This window comes from Miscanthus floridulus, chromosome 6, assembly GCF_019320115.1.
Source record: "Miscanthus floridulus cultivar M001 chromosome 6, ASM1932011v1, whole genome shotgun sequence".
NCBI lineage: Eukaryota > Viridiplantae > Streptophyta > Magnoliopsida > Poales > Poaceae > Miscanthus > Miscanthus floridulus.
Genome location: NC_089585.1, coordinates 131,790,266 through 131,803,796, shown reverse-complemented (window position 1 = coordinate 131,803,796; position 13,531 = coordinate 131,790,266). Strand labels below are relative to the sequence as shown.

Here is a 13,531-nt window from a genome sequence, read left to right as displayed (position 1 = left end):
CAGGTGGCGACGAGGAGTACAGAGATCCAGCAAGGGCGCCAATGCGCGACATGGGATGGGCCGGCGAGCGTGGCTCCACGCGACATGACGAGGGTCCCCGCCGCAAGGCCTAGGTCGGGGCGGCGAGCAGGACTCCCGAAACCCTAATTTGCTCATCAAAACTTTTTCCCCCAAATTTGGAACCCTAAATCCTGAACTGAGGCATAAATTCGCGATTAGTACCTGCTCTGGCATCAGTGATGCTGCGCCGCCGCTACCAGGAGGCTCCCTTCCCGTGCACGCGTCAGCGTGCCCTCGACATCGTCTTGTGCACGCGGCCGCTGCGAGACCGAGGCCTGACCGAATGCGATCTCCTCGGAGACCGAGACCTTGGACGACTGCGGCACCGGGTGTGCCTTCTGCTGCTGCGGATGGCCGGCGGCCGGAGCCCTGACGGCCTCACGTCCTGGCGCACGTCGCGGGAGAGGAGTCGCGCGTGCGGGGGAGAGACGGAGTCGCGCGAGGGTGGACAGGGATGGCACGGGTGCGTAATTGACGGCGCGCGTTGGGTGCGGGGGAGGGGAGGAGCGAGGAAGCCGCGGGATCGCACCTGGGGATGTATGAGAGCGAGTGGCTTTGGTGTCGCACATGTGGACGGAATAATTATGAATGTTTTAGTTATATATATATATATATATATATATATATAAATATAAATATAAATAATTGTAGAGACGGAGATGGCAACATATTTACTGCTATGGAACTGTTCTCGTATGGACTGACCGACCTTCCGGCCCCGCCTCTTGGCAACCTCGCTCCCCACACGTCCCACCTACCGGCCGCTCCGCTCAAAAGACGTGTTATTTCCTTTTCCCAGGTTCAGCTCTGCGTGCGCAGTTAACCTCGGGCTCGGAGTAATTTCTTTTTTCCTTTTTCCTTCGGTTTCCTTTTGCCTGTGCGGCTCTGCCTCTGCCTCTCCCTCTCCCTCTTCAATCAGCAATAAAAGGGAGCCTTCGTCAGCCAAGCACAGCTCGTTCGCCCCCGCCTCCCGCACTCCTCCGGCCGCCCCCGGCGGTTTCTTCGCCGCTGGAGCCGCCTCCACCGTCCCCCGCCGCGCTAGCAACTACATTTTGGATTTCCCCGCTCGACTTTGGACCTCTCCTGCCCCAACACCGGCCAACCGCTGTCCTCCGCCACCCGCGGCCGGCGGCGCCCCACCTTACCGTGCCGGAGGCGGAGATTCCGCGACGGAAGCCGACGCGCGGCAGCCGATTCCGCGATGGAGGCCGCCGCCGCCGCCGATGGTAACCACCAGCTTTTTTAGTGGTTTTTTTTCTGGGTTTTGTATTTGTTGCAGTCCCTGGTGTCCGGCCCGTCGATTGGGCCATGCAGAGTAGGGCGTGATCAGGCTGGGCCATGTAATGCATGCTCGATCCCAGCTGATACTGCTCCGATCGCGCTAATGCGGGTGAACTGGAGGTTTTGGCCAACGGTTCCGGATGAGGTGGTACTTAGATCGGGGCTTATGAGGGTTCGGGCCTTCGGTTGAGGGTTTTGGGAGCTAAAGCGCTGGGCATTAGCTATGCCGTTCGTCATTAGCCAATTTTTTTATTTTATTTCCTCCTTTACCTGTGTACTTTGTGGTTATTAACCCATATGCATTTGGTTTCCGGACTACTATTGATGGATTTCTGTTGATCTCACGATAAATCATTGTTACATTAGCAGGAGACATGACCTCCTTTACCCTGTGTACTTTGTGGGTTAATAACCCTTATCACTCTATGCATTTGGTTTTGGGACTACTGATGATGGATTTCTGTTGAACTCACTTGATAAATCATTGTTGCATTAGCAGGAGACATGAATACTTTGAAGAGGCCATCCAATTCATCGCCTCCAGAAGGCGAAACAGACAAGCATAAACGGCAGAAGAGGGAATGCCAGGATTTCTCTCCCAGAAGGTTCTGTACATTTGACCAAGGAATTTCACTGTTATACATTCAGGGGTACAGTGTATCATATGATGGTTGTGCTTCGTGATGTTGAATTGATCAGGTACCAGCTTGATGTCTATGAGGTTGCTAGGAGGCAGAACACAATTGCGATGCTTGACACAGGAGCTGGGAAGACAATGATTGCTGTCATGCTCATCAAGCATTTTGGGAAGATCAGCAAAGCAAATAATGATCGAAAGCTCATCATATTCCTTGCACCAACAGTTCAACTCGTCACACAGGTGGTTTCTACCAAAAGCTGATGATTCTAACTGAAATGAAACAAGTTTGGGGCTAATATTTTCTGTAACAGCAATGCGAGGTTATTAAGAGCTACACTGATTTTGAGGTGGAGCATTATCATGGTGCAAAGGGTGTTGATCAATGGAAGGCTCATAGCTGGCAACAGCAGCTCTTAAAATATCAGGCAAGTTTCATTGCTATCTTTTTTCTCAATCACATCGATTCCTCATTTATTCTAAAGGAAATGATCCTCCCAAATTTGTGGCAGTGCTGTTCTGCACTCTTCTGTTAATTAGATTAGATTTGCTGACAGCAGGTGTTTAGCTCTTCATTTACTCTACTTGGGTTTGAAAGATCATGACATGTACTGTATGGCATGATATAGTTATTCTAGCTTATGTGCATATTGAAATTTTCTGATCTTTTTGCTGCAAATTTGATCTGTAAAGCCTTTTTTTCGTGTCTGTATCTACTCTTATTTTTCCCCTTAGTAATTTTTTAAGATATGATTGCCCAATCTTCCTTCACAGTACCTTTAACTATTTTGGTAACAAAAAATTATGTTCCTAGATTAAACATTAAAGAAAATTACTGCAGCAAAGTTGCAGAATCCTAGTTTGTGATGCTCCATTTACTTACTTGACAGCCCCCACAAAAAATTGCAGGTTATGGTCATGACACCACAGGTGTTGCTAGATGCTTTACGCCAAGCTTTCTTGATCCTGGACATGGTTAGTCTCATGATATTTGATGAATGCCATCACGCAACTGGTAACCACCCATATACTAGGATAATGAAGGTATTCTGAAAAAAACACTTTCTTGTAATAGTTACAAAGTTATGAATTACTTTTCTTTTGTCTCGCTTGTTTTTAATTAGTAGTTTCTGTTATTTTGCCCTTTTGAACAGGAGTTCTATCATGGATCAGAGCATAAACCAAATGTATTCGGTATGACGGCCTCTCCTATCATAAGAAAAGGCAAGCATTAATGATAAAAGTATTTAACGTTCTTTTTTGTTATCTTTCAGACATCACAAAATTCCCTGATCTTTAAACTAACATCTCCAGTGGCAAGCTAATGATCTTTGTCAGAAATGTAATCGAGCGATGATTACTAAATTCAATCATGATGGCTTGTAATATCATTATTGAGAAATATGATGATTATGTTGGTGGTGGCTTGGCTGTACCAAAATATCACAAATAATGACATTTTGGTCACATACTAAAACCTGTCATGGCCAAGTGAAATAAATAGGACTGGTTGTCTATCCATCAATTAAATACAATGTCACACAGTTCTCCTATGTGTTCAAGAAAAAATGTGAAAAAGATAGAATTCCATAGAGGAATTCTGAGGGTATAATCTTTATTTGTAATTCCAGAATATGTTGTTAATTCTTGCAATTTTGTTTGTTTACTACCATGGATTTTGTACCTTCACCATTTAAATATTTGCTTATGTTTTGCCATTTTACCTTTTCATCTTGCAGGGGTCTCCTCTGATTTGGATTGCGAAAATCAGCTATCTGAGCTGGAAAATATTTTAGATTCCAAGGTATGTCCCTTTTTTTACTACTTTATTTACTTATTTATTTATGCTGTGCGTGTGTACAAGCTTCTTAGATTATCCAGGACATAGTAGCTGTGTGATTATTCCAATATTCCAATTTATCTGTGGAACCTCACAGACATGGCCATATTGAAATGCGCGGTTTACAACTATACTTGTTTCATGCTACACGATGAAAATTGTTTACTTGTATGCTCCTATTTAGATCTGTCTTTTTAGGTGAAATATGTCCACTTTGCCCTTACATTATAGGAAAATGCCATTAACTGCTCCTATTTACATTGTAACACAGATACACACTGTGGTGGATAGAGAAGAGATAGAACTTTGTGTTCCTTCTGCAAAAGAAGTGAACAGATACTATGAGCCGAGAACTGTTTCTTTTGAAGATTTAAGTGAAGAACTGGAAATTTTGTGTTCCAAGGTTTCATACTCTTTAATAATTCCTGGCTCTGTCGTTGAAGTCTTTACCAAAGCTTTTAAGATCGATGTCTAAAATCAGCATCTTTTTATGTGTGCAGTATGATGGGCTGATCGTACAATTGCATAACCGGTCGATCAATCAGTACAAAGATGCTGATGAAATAACAAAAGAATCACGGAGACGCCTCTCAAATTCTTTAGCAAAGATTTGCTATTGCCTTGAAGATGCTGGTCTTCTTTGTGCTAGTGAGGTATTAGTTAGAATTGGTTTTAAGCTATTAATGTTTGAGAACACCACCGTTCAGTTGGACGACTCGTTTGATGACATTAACAGACGCTTTGTGCGGAGGATTCAAGAATCGGAGGTCAGAGAAGCCTTGAAAAGGATAATAAGAGGCAAAACGATGGGCCTTGATGGTATCCCAATCAAGGTGTAGAGATGTCTCGGGGATATAGCTATAGTATGGCTAACCAAGATGTTCAACAATATCTTTCGATCGAACAAGATGCCTGAGGAGTGGAGAAGAAGCATATTGGTACCAATCTACAAGAACAAAGGAGATATCCAAAGTTGTACTAATTATCGGGGAATTAAGTTGATGAGCCACACTATGAAGTTATGGGAGAGAGTCATCGAGCAGCGCCTGCGAGGAACGACGCAGATATCAACAAACCAATTTGGTTTCATGCTCGAAAGGTCAACCACAGAAGCAATCTTATTAATAAGACAGGTTATGGAGTGGTTTAGAGAGCAGAAGAAGGATCTCCACTTGATTTTCATTGACTTGGAGAAGGCTTATGACAAGATACCAAGAAATGTTATGTGGTGGTCTTTGGACAAACATAAAGTCCCATCAAAGTACGTGACCCTCATTAAGGACATGTACAACAATGTTGTGACTAGTGTTCGAACAAACGATGGTAACACAGATTACTTCCCGATTAAAATTGGACTTCATCAAGGATCAGCCTTAAGCCCGTATCTCTTTGCCTTAGTAATGGATGAGGTTACCAGGAACATACAAGGGGATATCCCTTGGTGTATGTTGTTCGCTGATGATATAGTGTTAGTGGACGAAAGCCAGGCGGGAGTAAATAGGAAACTAGAGTTATGGCGGCAGACCCTTGAGTCTAAAGGTTTTAGATTGAGCAAAACTAAAACCGAATACATGAGATGTGACTTTGGCGAAGTTGTACAGGAGGAGGGAGATGTGAGTTTGGAAGGTAAGTAGTGCCTAAGAAGGATACCTTTCGGTATCTGGGATCGATGCTATAGAGGGATGAAGATATTGATGCAGATGTTAGCCATAGAATCAAAGCAGGGTGGATCAAGTGGTGACAAGCTTCTGGCATTCTCTGTGACAAGAGGGTACCACAAAAGCTAAAAGACAAGTTCTATAGAACGGCGATTAGACCGGCTATGTTGTACGGAGCAGAACGTTGGCCTACAAAGATTCGACATGTTCAATAACTGAGTGTTGTAGAAATGCGTATGTTGCGATGGATTTGCAGTCACACAAGAATGGACCTAGTTCGGAACGATGATATACGTGATCGCCTAGAGGTAGCACCAATTGAAGAAAAGTTTGTCCAACATCGGTTGAGGTGGTTTGACCATGTCCAAAGGAGACGTCCAGAGGCACCAGTGCATTGTAGAGTCCTAAGCCAAGCTAATAATATGAGAAGAGGTAGAGGAAGACCGAAATTGACATGGGGGGATGCAATAAAAAGAGATTTGAAAGTTTGGGATATACCTAGAGATTTATGTTTAAATAGAAGTACTTGGAAAGCAGCTATTGAAGTGCCTGAACCGTGACTTGGGGCACTTGGTGGGTTTCAACTCTAGCCTACCCCAACTTGCTTGGGACTGAAAGGCTATGTTGTTGTTGTTGTTGTTATTATAATGTTTGCCCTTGTTCTTTTTTGTCTTGAGTGTTAATTGCTTTTTGGTCTCTTCCTTTAATTTTCACAGTTCCATGGTATTTATTTAGATAATTATTTTTCTCTTAGGCCACTAAAATCTGCATTGAAAGGGGTCAGAGAAAAGGTTGGCTGAAGGGGGGCAGTGACACCACTGATCAGCAAAGTGATCCAAATGGACCAATCCTGTTTGCAGAAATTTCAATGCTTCATATGAAGTTCTTTCAGGAAGTGTTGGATGTAATTGACAAACGCCTCCAACAGCAACAAGGTATGACTGTGTAGATTAAACTAATTCAATGAGGTACTAATTCAAGGGCGGGCCTGGTGCAAGCGGTAGTCTTACCGCCTGTGACCGGAAGGTCCCGGGTTCGAGTCGCGGTCTCCTCGCATTGCACAGGCGAGGGTAAGGCTTGCCACTGACACCCTTCCCCAGACCCCGCACAGAGCGGGAGCTCTCTGCACTGGGTACTAATTGCTAAGATGTAGCATTGCAACATCCCATATACCCATATATTAAGTATGATGCATCAGTGATGATTCCCTGACATTTCAGGAATTGATGCCCTTTTGAACTCAGAGAGTGGATGTGTGGAAGCAACAAAGATGGGCTATATTTCACCAAAGCTCTATGAGCTCATGCAAGTATTTCTCTCTTTCAGGTGAAGTGATATTTTTGTAACTTGACCTGTTCATTTTCAACTATGTGCCTTTACACTAACATGACATACATCTGTGTCTAACAGTGACTCTGATAACGTCCGATGCCTTATTTTTGTGGATCGAAAGATTAGTGCTAGAGTCATTGAGCGGACGATGAAGAAAATAGGCCGACTCTCCTGTTTCAGAGTCTCTTTTCTAACTGGAGGGTGTTCTTCAGTGGATGCCCTCACCCCTAAAATGCAAAAGGATACGCTGGATTCGTTCCGCTCTGGAAAGGTACTTAACATCTGTCATTTGTGTAAATTGAAACATAGTGCTCAACTTCTCATGATCTGACGTTGTTTTCTTTCCCCCTGAAAAAATAAATGTAGGTCAACTTATTGTTTACTACAGATGTTGCAGAAGAGGGTATACATATTCCAGACTGCTCGTGTGTAATAAGATTTGATTTGCCAAGGACTACCCGCAGCTATGTGCAATCACGTGGACGGGCCCGACAGAGGGACTCTCAGTACATACTAATGATTGAACAGTAAATCCTTTACTTTGTAGTGTTGTCTAAACTCTAAACTACTTATGCTTGTGATGGTATTATGATTGCCATGATAATAAAACGATTACAAGAAGCCATATTGTCAATGTTCTTTTCAGGGGGAATGTGAAACAAAATGATCTAATATCTGGGATTATGAGAAGTAAGGCCTCGATGGCTGAGATTGCTTCAAACCGAGAGCCTGAGGATTCACACCCCAATTTCTTCCCCATTGAAGAAATAAATGAATACCATATAAGCTCAACAGGAGCCAAAATAACTACTGATTCTAGCATCAGTGTTCTCAACCAGTACTGTGACAAGCTCCCAAAGGACAAGTATGGTGACTACATTTCCTTTTTGTCTTTTTACATGGCTACACAGATTATATACATTCAGAAATTCTGACATACCAAGTTTCTGTTAGGTATTTTTTATTTTACTGTGTAGGGTTCTAACCCATTTTTCTGACTTTTCTTGCTCGTGTTGAAGGTACTACACCCCAAGACCCACGTTTCAGTTCACCCATTATGGTGATGGTTATGAGTCTACTTTAACACTACCATCTAGTGCCATGTTTCAACTTTTGGTAGGTCCAAAAGCAAGAAACATGCAGAAAGCAAAGCAGCTTGTTTGCCTTGATGCATGTAAGAGGCTGCATCAGCTCGGAGCACTTGATGACCATCTTTCTCCATCAGTTCAAGAGCCGCCTCTGGAAATTTCAAGCAAGTCTAGTATCTCGACATCCGGTGCAGGTTTAGGTATATGATTGTTAATTCCTAAAGAGATATCTTGTATCACATACTCCTTATGTTCCAAATTATAGGTTACTACATTTTCTGAGTCAAACTTCTCCAACTTTGACCATGTTTATAAAAAATACATCATCTATATCATGAAATTAGTTTCATTAAATCCACCATGAAATATGTATTGATAGTGCATTCATTTGGTATGTAGATGCTAATATATTTTGTAAAAAATTGGTTAAAGTTAGAGAAGTTTGAATTAGGACAAAGCTAAAATATCATAATTTGGAATGAGTGGAGTTCTTGTTTGTAGTCGGTATGCACAATGAATCTGATTAGTAATATTTATTTATTGTTTATTTACTAAATGATAAATAAACAATAAGTATCTCTAATGATAGTGTTTTATTTCATTTTTAAAGGTACAACCAAACGGAAAGAACTGCATGGTACAACCAAAGTTCTTTCTATGTCTGGCTCTTGGGGTTCAGATAGAAGTGTGACTAAGCTTCAAGGCTACAAGTTAAATTTTGTTTGTGATCAAGTTGGTCAAAAATATTCTGACTTTATCCTTTTAATTGATGCAAATATAGCAAAAGAAGCCGCTACTTTAGATATTGATCTATATTTGCATGACAAGATGGTAAAAGCTTCAGTTTCTCCTTGTGGGCCTCTTGAGCTGGATGCTCGGCAGGTTTGGTCAAATATATTTGTCACCTACTTTGTTTTAGATAATAATTTTTCTTACATGAAATATTTATTTTGGTTATTTTTTAGATGGAACAAACAAAATTATTTCAGGAACTTCTCTTTAACGGTTTGTATGGAAAACTGTTTATTGGATCAAAAGCATCAAAAACCCCAAGGGAGTTCATTCTCAAGAAAGATGACGCGTTCCTTTGGAATAAAGAAAATATGTATTTGCTTTTACCTGTGGATTCTACTTTGGATTCTCATAGAAGTGTTTGCATCAATTGGAATGTAATTGATGCAGCGGCTACAACTGTTGAACTCATGAGAAGCATTTATTCTGATGGCAAACGCAATTTAATTGGCAAACTTAATCATGAAAAAAATGGCGAAGATTTTATTCGTTTGGCTAACAAGTCATGCAAGGCTAATGATCTTGGAAATATGGTTGTTCTAGCAATTCACACTGGAAAGATATATACTGTTGTTAAGATATCTGATTTATATGCCAATAGTAAATTTGATGGTACATCTGACAAGAAAGAAGCAAAATTTCGGACATTTGCAGAATATTTTGAGAAGAAGTATGCTAAATCTTTTACATATTCATATGCTTATTCAAGAATACATAGCTAATAAACACAACTAACACATTTCATTTACAGGTATAATATATTTCTTTGTCATCCTTTACAACCATTGCTAGTGTTGAAACCCACCCATAATCCACACAATCTTCTTTCCTCAAAGAATAGAGATGAAGGTATAAATTATAAACTTGAACTCTGTTTTCCTTTTTAACTGTAGCCAAGTTGATAATTTTGTATAATGATACAAATTGTTTATGCTTTATTGTTTTTTGTAGGCAATGTTGTGGAAAATAAAAATAGGGCGAATAGCCTTGTTCACATGCCTCCAGAGTTGTTGATTCCCCTTGATTTACCTGTTGATGTTTTGAGAGTATTCTATTTGTTTCCATCTCTAATGCATCGTCTTGAATCACTAATGCTAGCCAGCCAACTAAGAAGTGAAATTGCATACACAGATTCTGATATATCAAGCTTTGTGGTATGATATTTATATTTCTAGACATAGTATTATGTTATTCCATAAAATGTAATCTGACAATCAAATTCCCTACACTTCCTCAGATTTTGGAAGCTATTACAACACTTAGATGCTGCGAGGACTTCTCTATGGAGCGTTTAGAGTTATTGGGGGACTCTGTTCTTAAGTATGCAGTGAGTGCCCATCTTTTCATGACATTTCTTAATAAGCATGAGGGGCAGTTATCGTCCAGAAGGCAAGAAACAATATGTAATGCCACACTTTATAGGCTTGGTATTGAACGCAGAATACAGGTAATTTACATCTCATCATCGGCAATATGGACAAAATGCTGCATTTTGCTTCAAAAAATGAGCTATAATACTATTTTAATTAACTTTGTTATTGATGGAATGTCATCCATAGGGTTACATACGTGATGCTGCATTTGATCCTCGTCGATGGCTTGCTCCTGGACAGCTGTCCAGCCGTCCCTGTCCTTGTGAATGCCCAGTAAAATCTGAGGTTATAACTGAGGATATTCATAGGATTGATGACAAATCTATAATTATAGGCAAGGCGTGTGACAAGGGACACAGATGGATATGTTCCAAAACCATCTCTGATTGTGTTGAGGCTATAATTGGGGCCTATTATGTGGGAGGGGGGTTAAAAGCAGCTTTTGCTGTTCTCAAATGGTTGCAGATTGAGACTGAAATTGAGGAAGAGCTAATTATGGAAGCCCTGTCGAGTGCTTCAGTTCGAAATTATCTTCCAAAAGTTGATGTAGTTGAATTGCTTGAAGCAAAACTAGGCTACACCTTTCAAGTGAAAGGTTTGCTAATAGAGGCTCTCACCCACCCATCACAGCAAGAATCTGGAGCAACATACTGCTACCAGGTATGGTTGATATTTATCTTGAACTTAGCTAGTTTAATGCTTTTTATTCTATCTCTCAGTTTCTCTAACAGAAGACGTTTTACTTTCAGCGCTTGGAGTTCCTTGGTGATGCAGTCTTGGATATTTTAATAACTCGCCATTTGTTCCTTAGTCATAAAGACACAGATGAGGGGGAGCTGACAGATTTACGGTCTGCATCAGTAAATAATGAGAATTTTGCACAAGTTGCGGTAAAGCACAATCTCCATCAGTTTCTTCAACATTCTTCTGGGTTCCTACAAGACCAAATCACTGAATATGTGAATAGTCTGGAAGGTTCATCCATGGACAGAACCAGCCTTTTATCCAGTGGATCATCTAGGGGGCCAAAAGTATGTTTTCTGTTCCTCTTTGTACACCAGTGCATATGAGATTCCAGATCCCATGAATGACATGTGCTTTCGTTTAGGAGTAGCATATTAGTGCACTATTTGTTAACATCCTTTACAGCCTGTTGGACTTCTATGGTAAAAACTAGGAAATATATCCGGCTCTACTTGCTTTTCATGTAGTTTGAAATTGTCAACTGTTGAAATCTTGAAAGTAAAATGCAAAATGTGATTGGTAGGTCCACCATGCAGTAATCCCCATTTTTGGCCGACCCCAAAGATACTGTTGAAACACAGTTTTTAAAACCTTGGCTGAAACATTGTTTTTGTCTAGAATATGACATTTCACTTTGTCTTCTTTCACACAGGTTCTAGGTGATATTGTAGAAAGTATTGCAGGTGCTATTCTTATTGATAGCAAACTTGATTTGGATTTAGTTTGGTGGGTTTTCAAACCTCTTCTTTCCCCAATTGTCACACCTGAGAATTTGGAGTTACCCCCATTCAGAGAGCTTAATGAGTGGTGTGACAAGAATGGGTACTTTATTGGAATTAAATGTGAAAATCGAGGAGACAACACAATGGCTATTCTTAACTTACAACTCAAGGACTTGCTTCTTGTGAGGCAAGGTTGTGGGAAGAACAAAGTAGATGCAAAGGCACACGCAGCTTCCTTATTGCTCAGGGATCTAGAGGTACTTACTTTTATGCTCCATTCTTTTGGTAATTCATGCTACATGCATGCTGGTTGATTTGGGGCATTAGCAGCTCAACATGTATTCTTGTGGGCAGGAAAAAGGACTTATAATTCCAAAGAATGCAAGCAGAGTGGAACAATTTGAAAAGAATTCTGGTACTACAAAACATTGCAACAACTTGCTTGATGTTATGGACACACAAAATGTAGCACCACCTAGGCAAAAGGAACTGACTGTGTCAAATACCGCTCCTGGCTCTGTTCTTGATAAACCATGTACGTGTTTGTCTCAGTTGTTTTGTTTTGTTTTTCATCCTATATATTTGTCAGATCGACGTTTATGCATATCAAGTATAAGTTCACATTAGTTTAATCATTTATCTTATTTGTGCAGTGGTTGTGAAGGTTAAGTTGAGTAAAGGAGGACCTCGTGTATCCTTGTACGAGTCGTGTAAAAAGCTTCAGTGGCCAATGCCTACGTTTGAATTTGTGAAAGTCGAACCAAGGTACTACTGTTTCACATTGGGTTTGCAGTTGGCTTGTGTAAACAAGTACCTAATCTTTCCTCTTTTGAAAATATCAGTGTGTGCTCTTCCGGTGATTCCTCACAAAAGGTTGCACCCCAAGGATTCGCATTTGCTTCAACAATAACATTGCATATACCGAACGGCGATGTCATCAGCCTCACAGGAGACGGGCGTGCGGATAAGAAGAGCTCACAGGATTCTGCTGCGTTGCTCATGCTCTATGAGCTGCAGCGGCAAGGTAGATTCCAAGTCCAAGAAGTATGAGGAATCACCACGGATTCGTGGTTCCATCACCAATAATGTATATATAGGTGCATGCCGATAAGAGCCTGGGAGGGCACTGCTGCATCTATGTCCGCCGTGGTCGTGATGTGTGTACACATGCAGTAGTAAGCATCACATGGTTTCCAGACTCGGGAAAAATCTGAGCTGAAATTGTCACCCAAGGCAATATGCTTACATGCTAATTTTAACAGGAAACTGCGAATATTCACGAGATACACTTATCCATATATTTGGCCGTGCTCTGCAAACAGCTTTTCCTATGTCATTATTCTCCCCTTCCAGGTTACGAGTATATAATACTATCCTTATGATGTAAGAACGAAATCGTTATACAAAATAGCACTGAGCACGGGGGAACAGAGGTTATTGCAAGCATTTGTATAACTCGTTATAAAAAAAAAGTAGAAGTGTCAGGTTCGATCGTTGGTCTACTGTCTGGAGCATCACCCTTCGCCTGGCCGACATACATGCTGCTGCGTCCATTCAAAATTCTCCAAAGCGATGCGGCCGGACATACATGAGTACATGATCCCATTCAAAATTCTCCAAAGCGATGCGGCCGAACACACATGAGTACATGGTACCATTTCTTTACGGTAATGCTACATCCGTCGGGATGGACCCGTCTTGCGCGCCTCCGCCTTGCGTCACTGCACCTCGTGACTCGCACTTTCTTAAAAAATAACTCGCGCCTCGCACGATCGCACGGACCAGCCACGCGCCGTGTGCCCCTGCGCCTCCCCGCCTCGCGCCGTGTGCGGTCGCACCAGGCCCGCCGTGTGCGCCCCGTACCTCACGCCTTGCGCCGCGCGCCGCGTCAACTGGTCTTCATTGGACGGCAGCGAGTGATAAGCACATGTTGCAACGATACGTTTCATACGTTTAAGATGTATGTTGCATATGTTTTATCTAGATATTGCAAAAATAGATCTG

General features: G+C 41.6%; 1 protein-coding gene across 2 annotated transcripts; it reads left to right on the top strand.

Annotated features, from left to right (window-relative positions):
* Positions 1-887: 887 nt before the first annotated feature.
* On the top strand, positions 888-12,811 carry LOC136457006 (endoribonuclease Dicer homolog 3a). Of its 2 annotated transcripts, none has more exons than XM_066457044.1 (26): positions 888-1,286; positions 1,841-1,946; positions 2,041-2,221; positions 2,293-2,406; positions 2,888-3,022; positions 3,133-3,202; positions 3,718-3,782; positions 4,090-4,221; positions 4,319-4,471; positions 6,231-6,411; positions 6,697-6,802; positions 6,887-7,079; positions 7,175-7,335; positions 7,455-7,673; positions 7,828-8,096; positions 8,507-8,778; positions 8,862-9,358; positions 9,440-9,537; positions 9,640-9,842; positions 9,926-10,135; positions 10,248-10,721; positions 10,811-11,092; positions 11,458-11,784; positions 11,882-12,062; positions 12,181-12,292; positions 12,370-12,811. In XM_066457044.1, the coding sequence occupies exons 1-26, from the start codon at positions 1,262-1,264 to the stop codon at positions 12,575-12,577; spliced, it is 4,974 nt and encodes a 1,657-aa protein (XP_066313141.1). In that variant the 5' UTR covers positions 888-1,261; the 3' UTR covers positions 12,578-12,811. The 2 variants fall into 2 exon arrangements, with proteins under 2 accessions (XP_066313141.1, XP_066313140.1); XM_066457043.1 differs by having other exon boundaries at positions 1,838-1,946.
* Positions 12,812-13,531: the final 720 nt, after the last annotated feature.

Bases quoted from the DNA above. Each gene is read 5' to 3' on its own strand.
- LOC136457006 (XM_066457043.1), top strand. From the start codon at position 1,262: ATGGAGGCCGCCGCCGCCGCCGATG. The intron at 3,783-4,089 runs GTATGTCCCTTT...ATTGTAACACAG, and splicing joins AAAATATTTTAGATTCCAAG to ATACACACTGTGGTGGATAG. The intron at 6,803-6,886 runs GTGAAGTGATAT...TGTGTCTAACAG, and splicing joins CAAGTATTTCTCTCTTTCAG to TGACTCTGATAACGTCCGAT.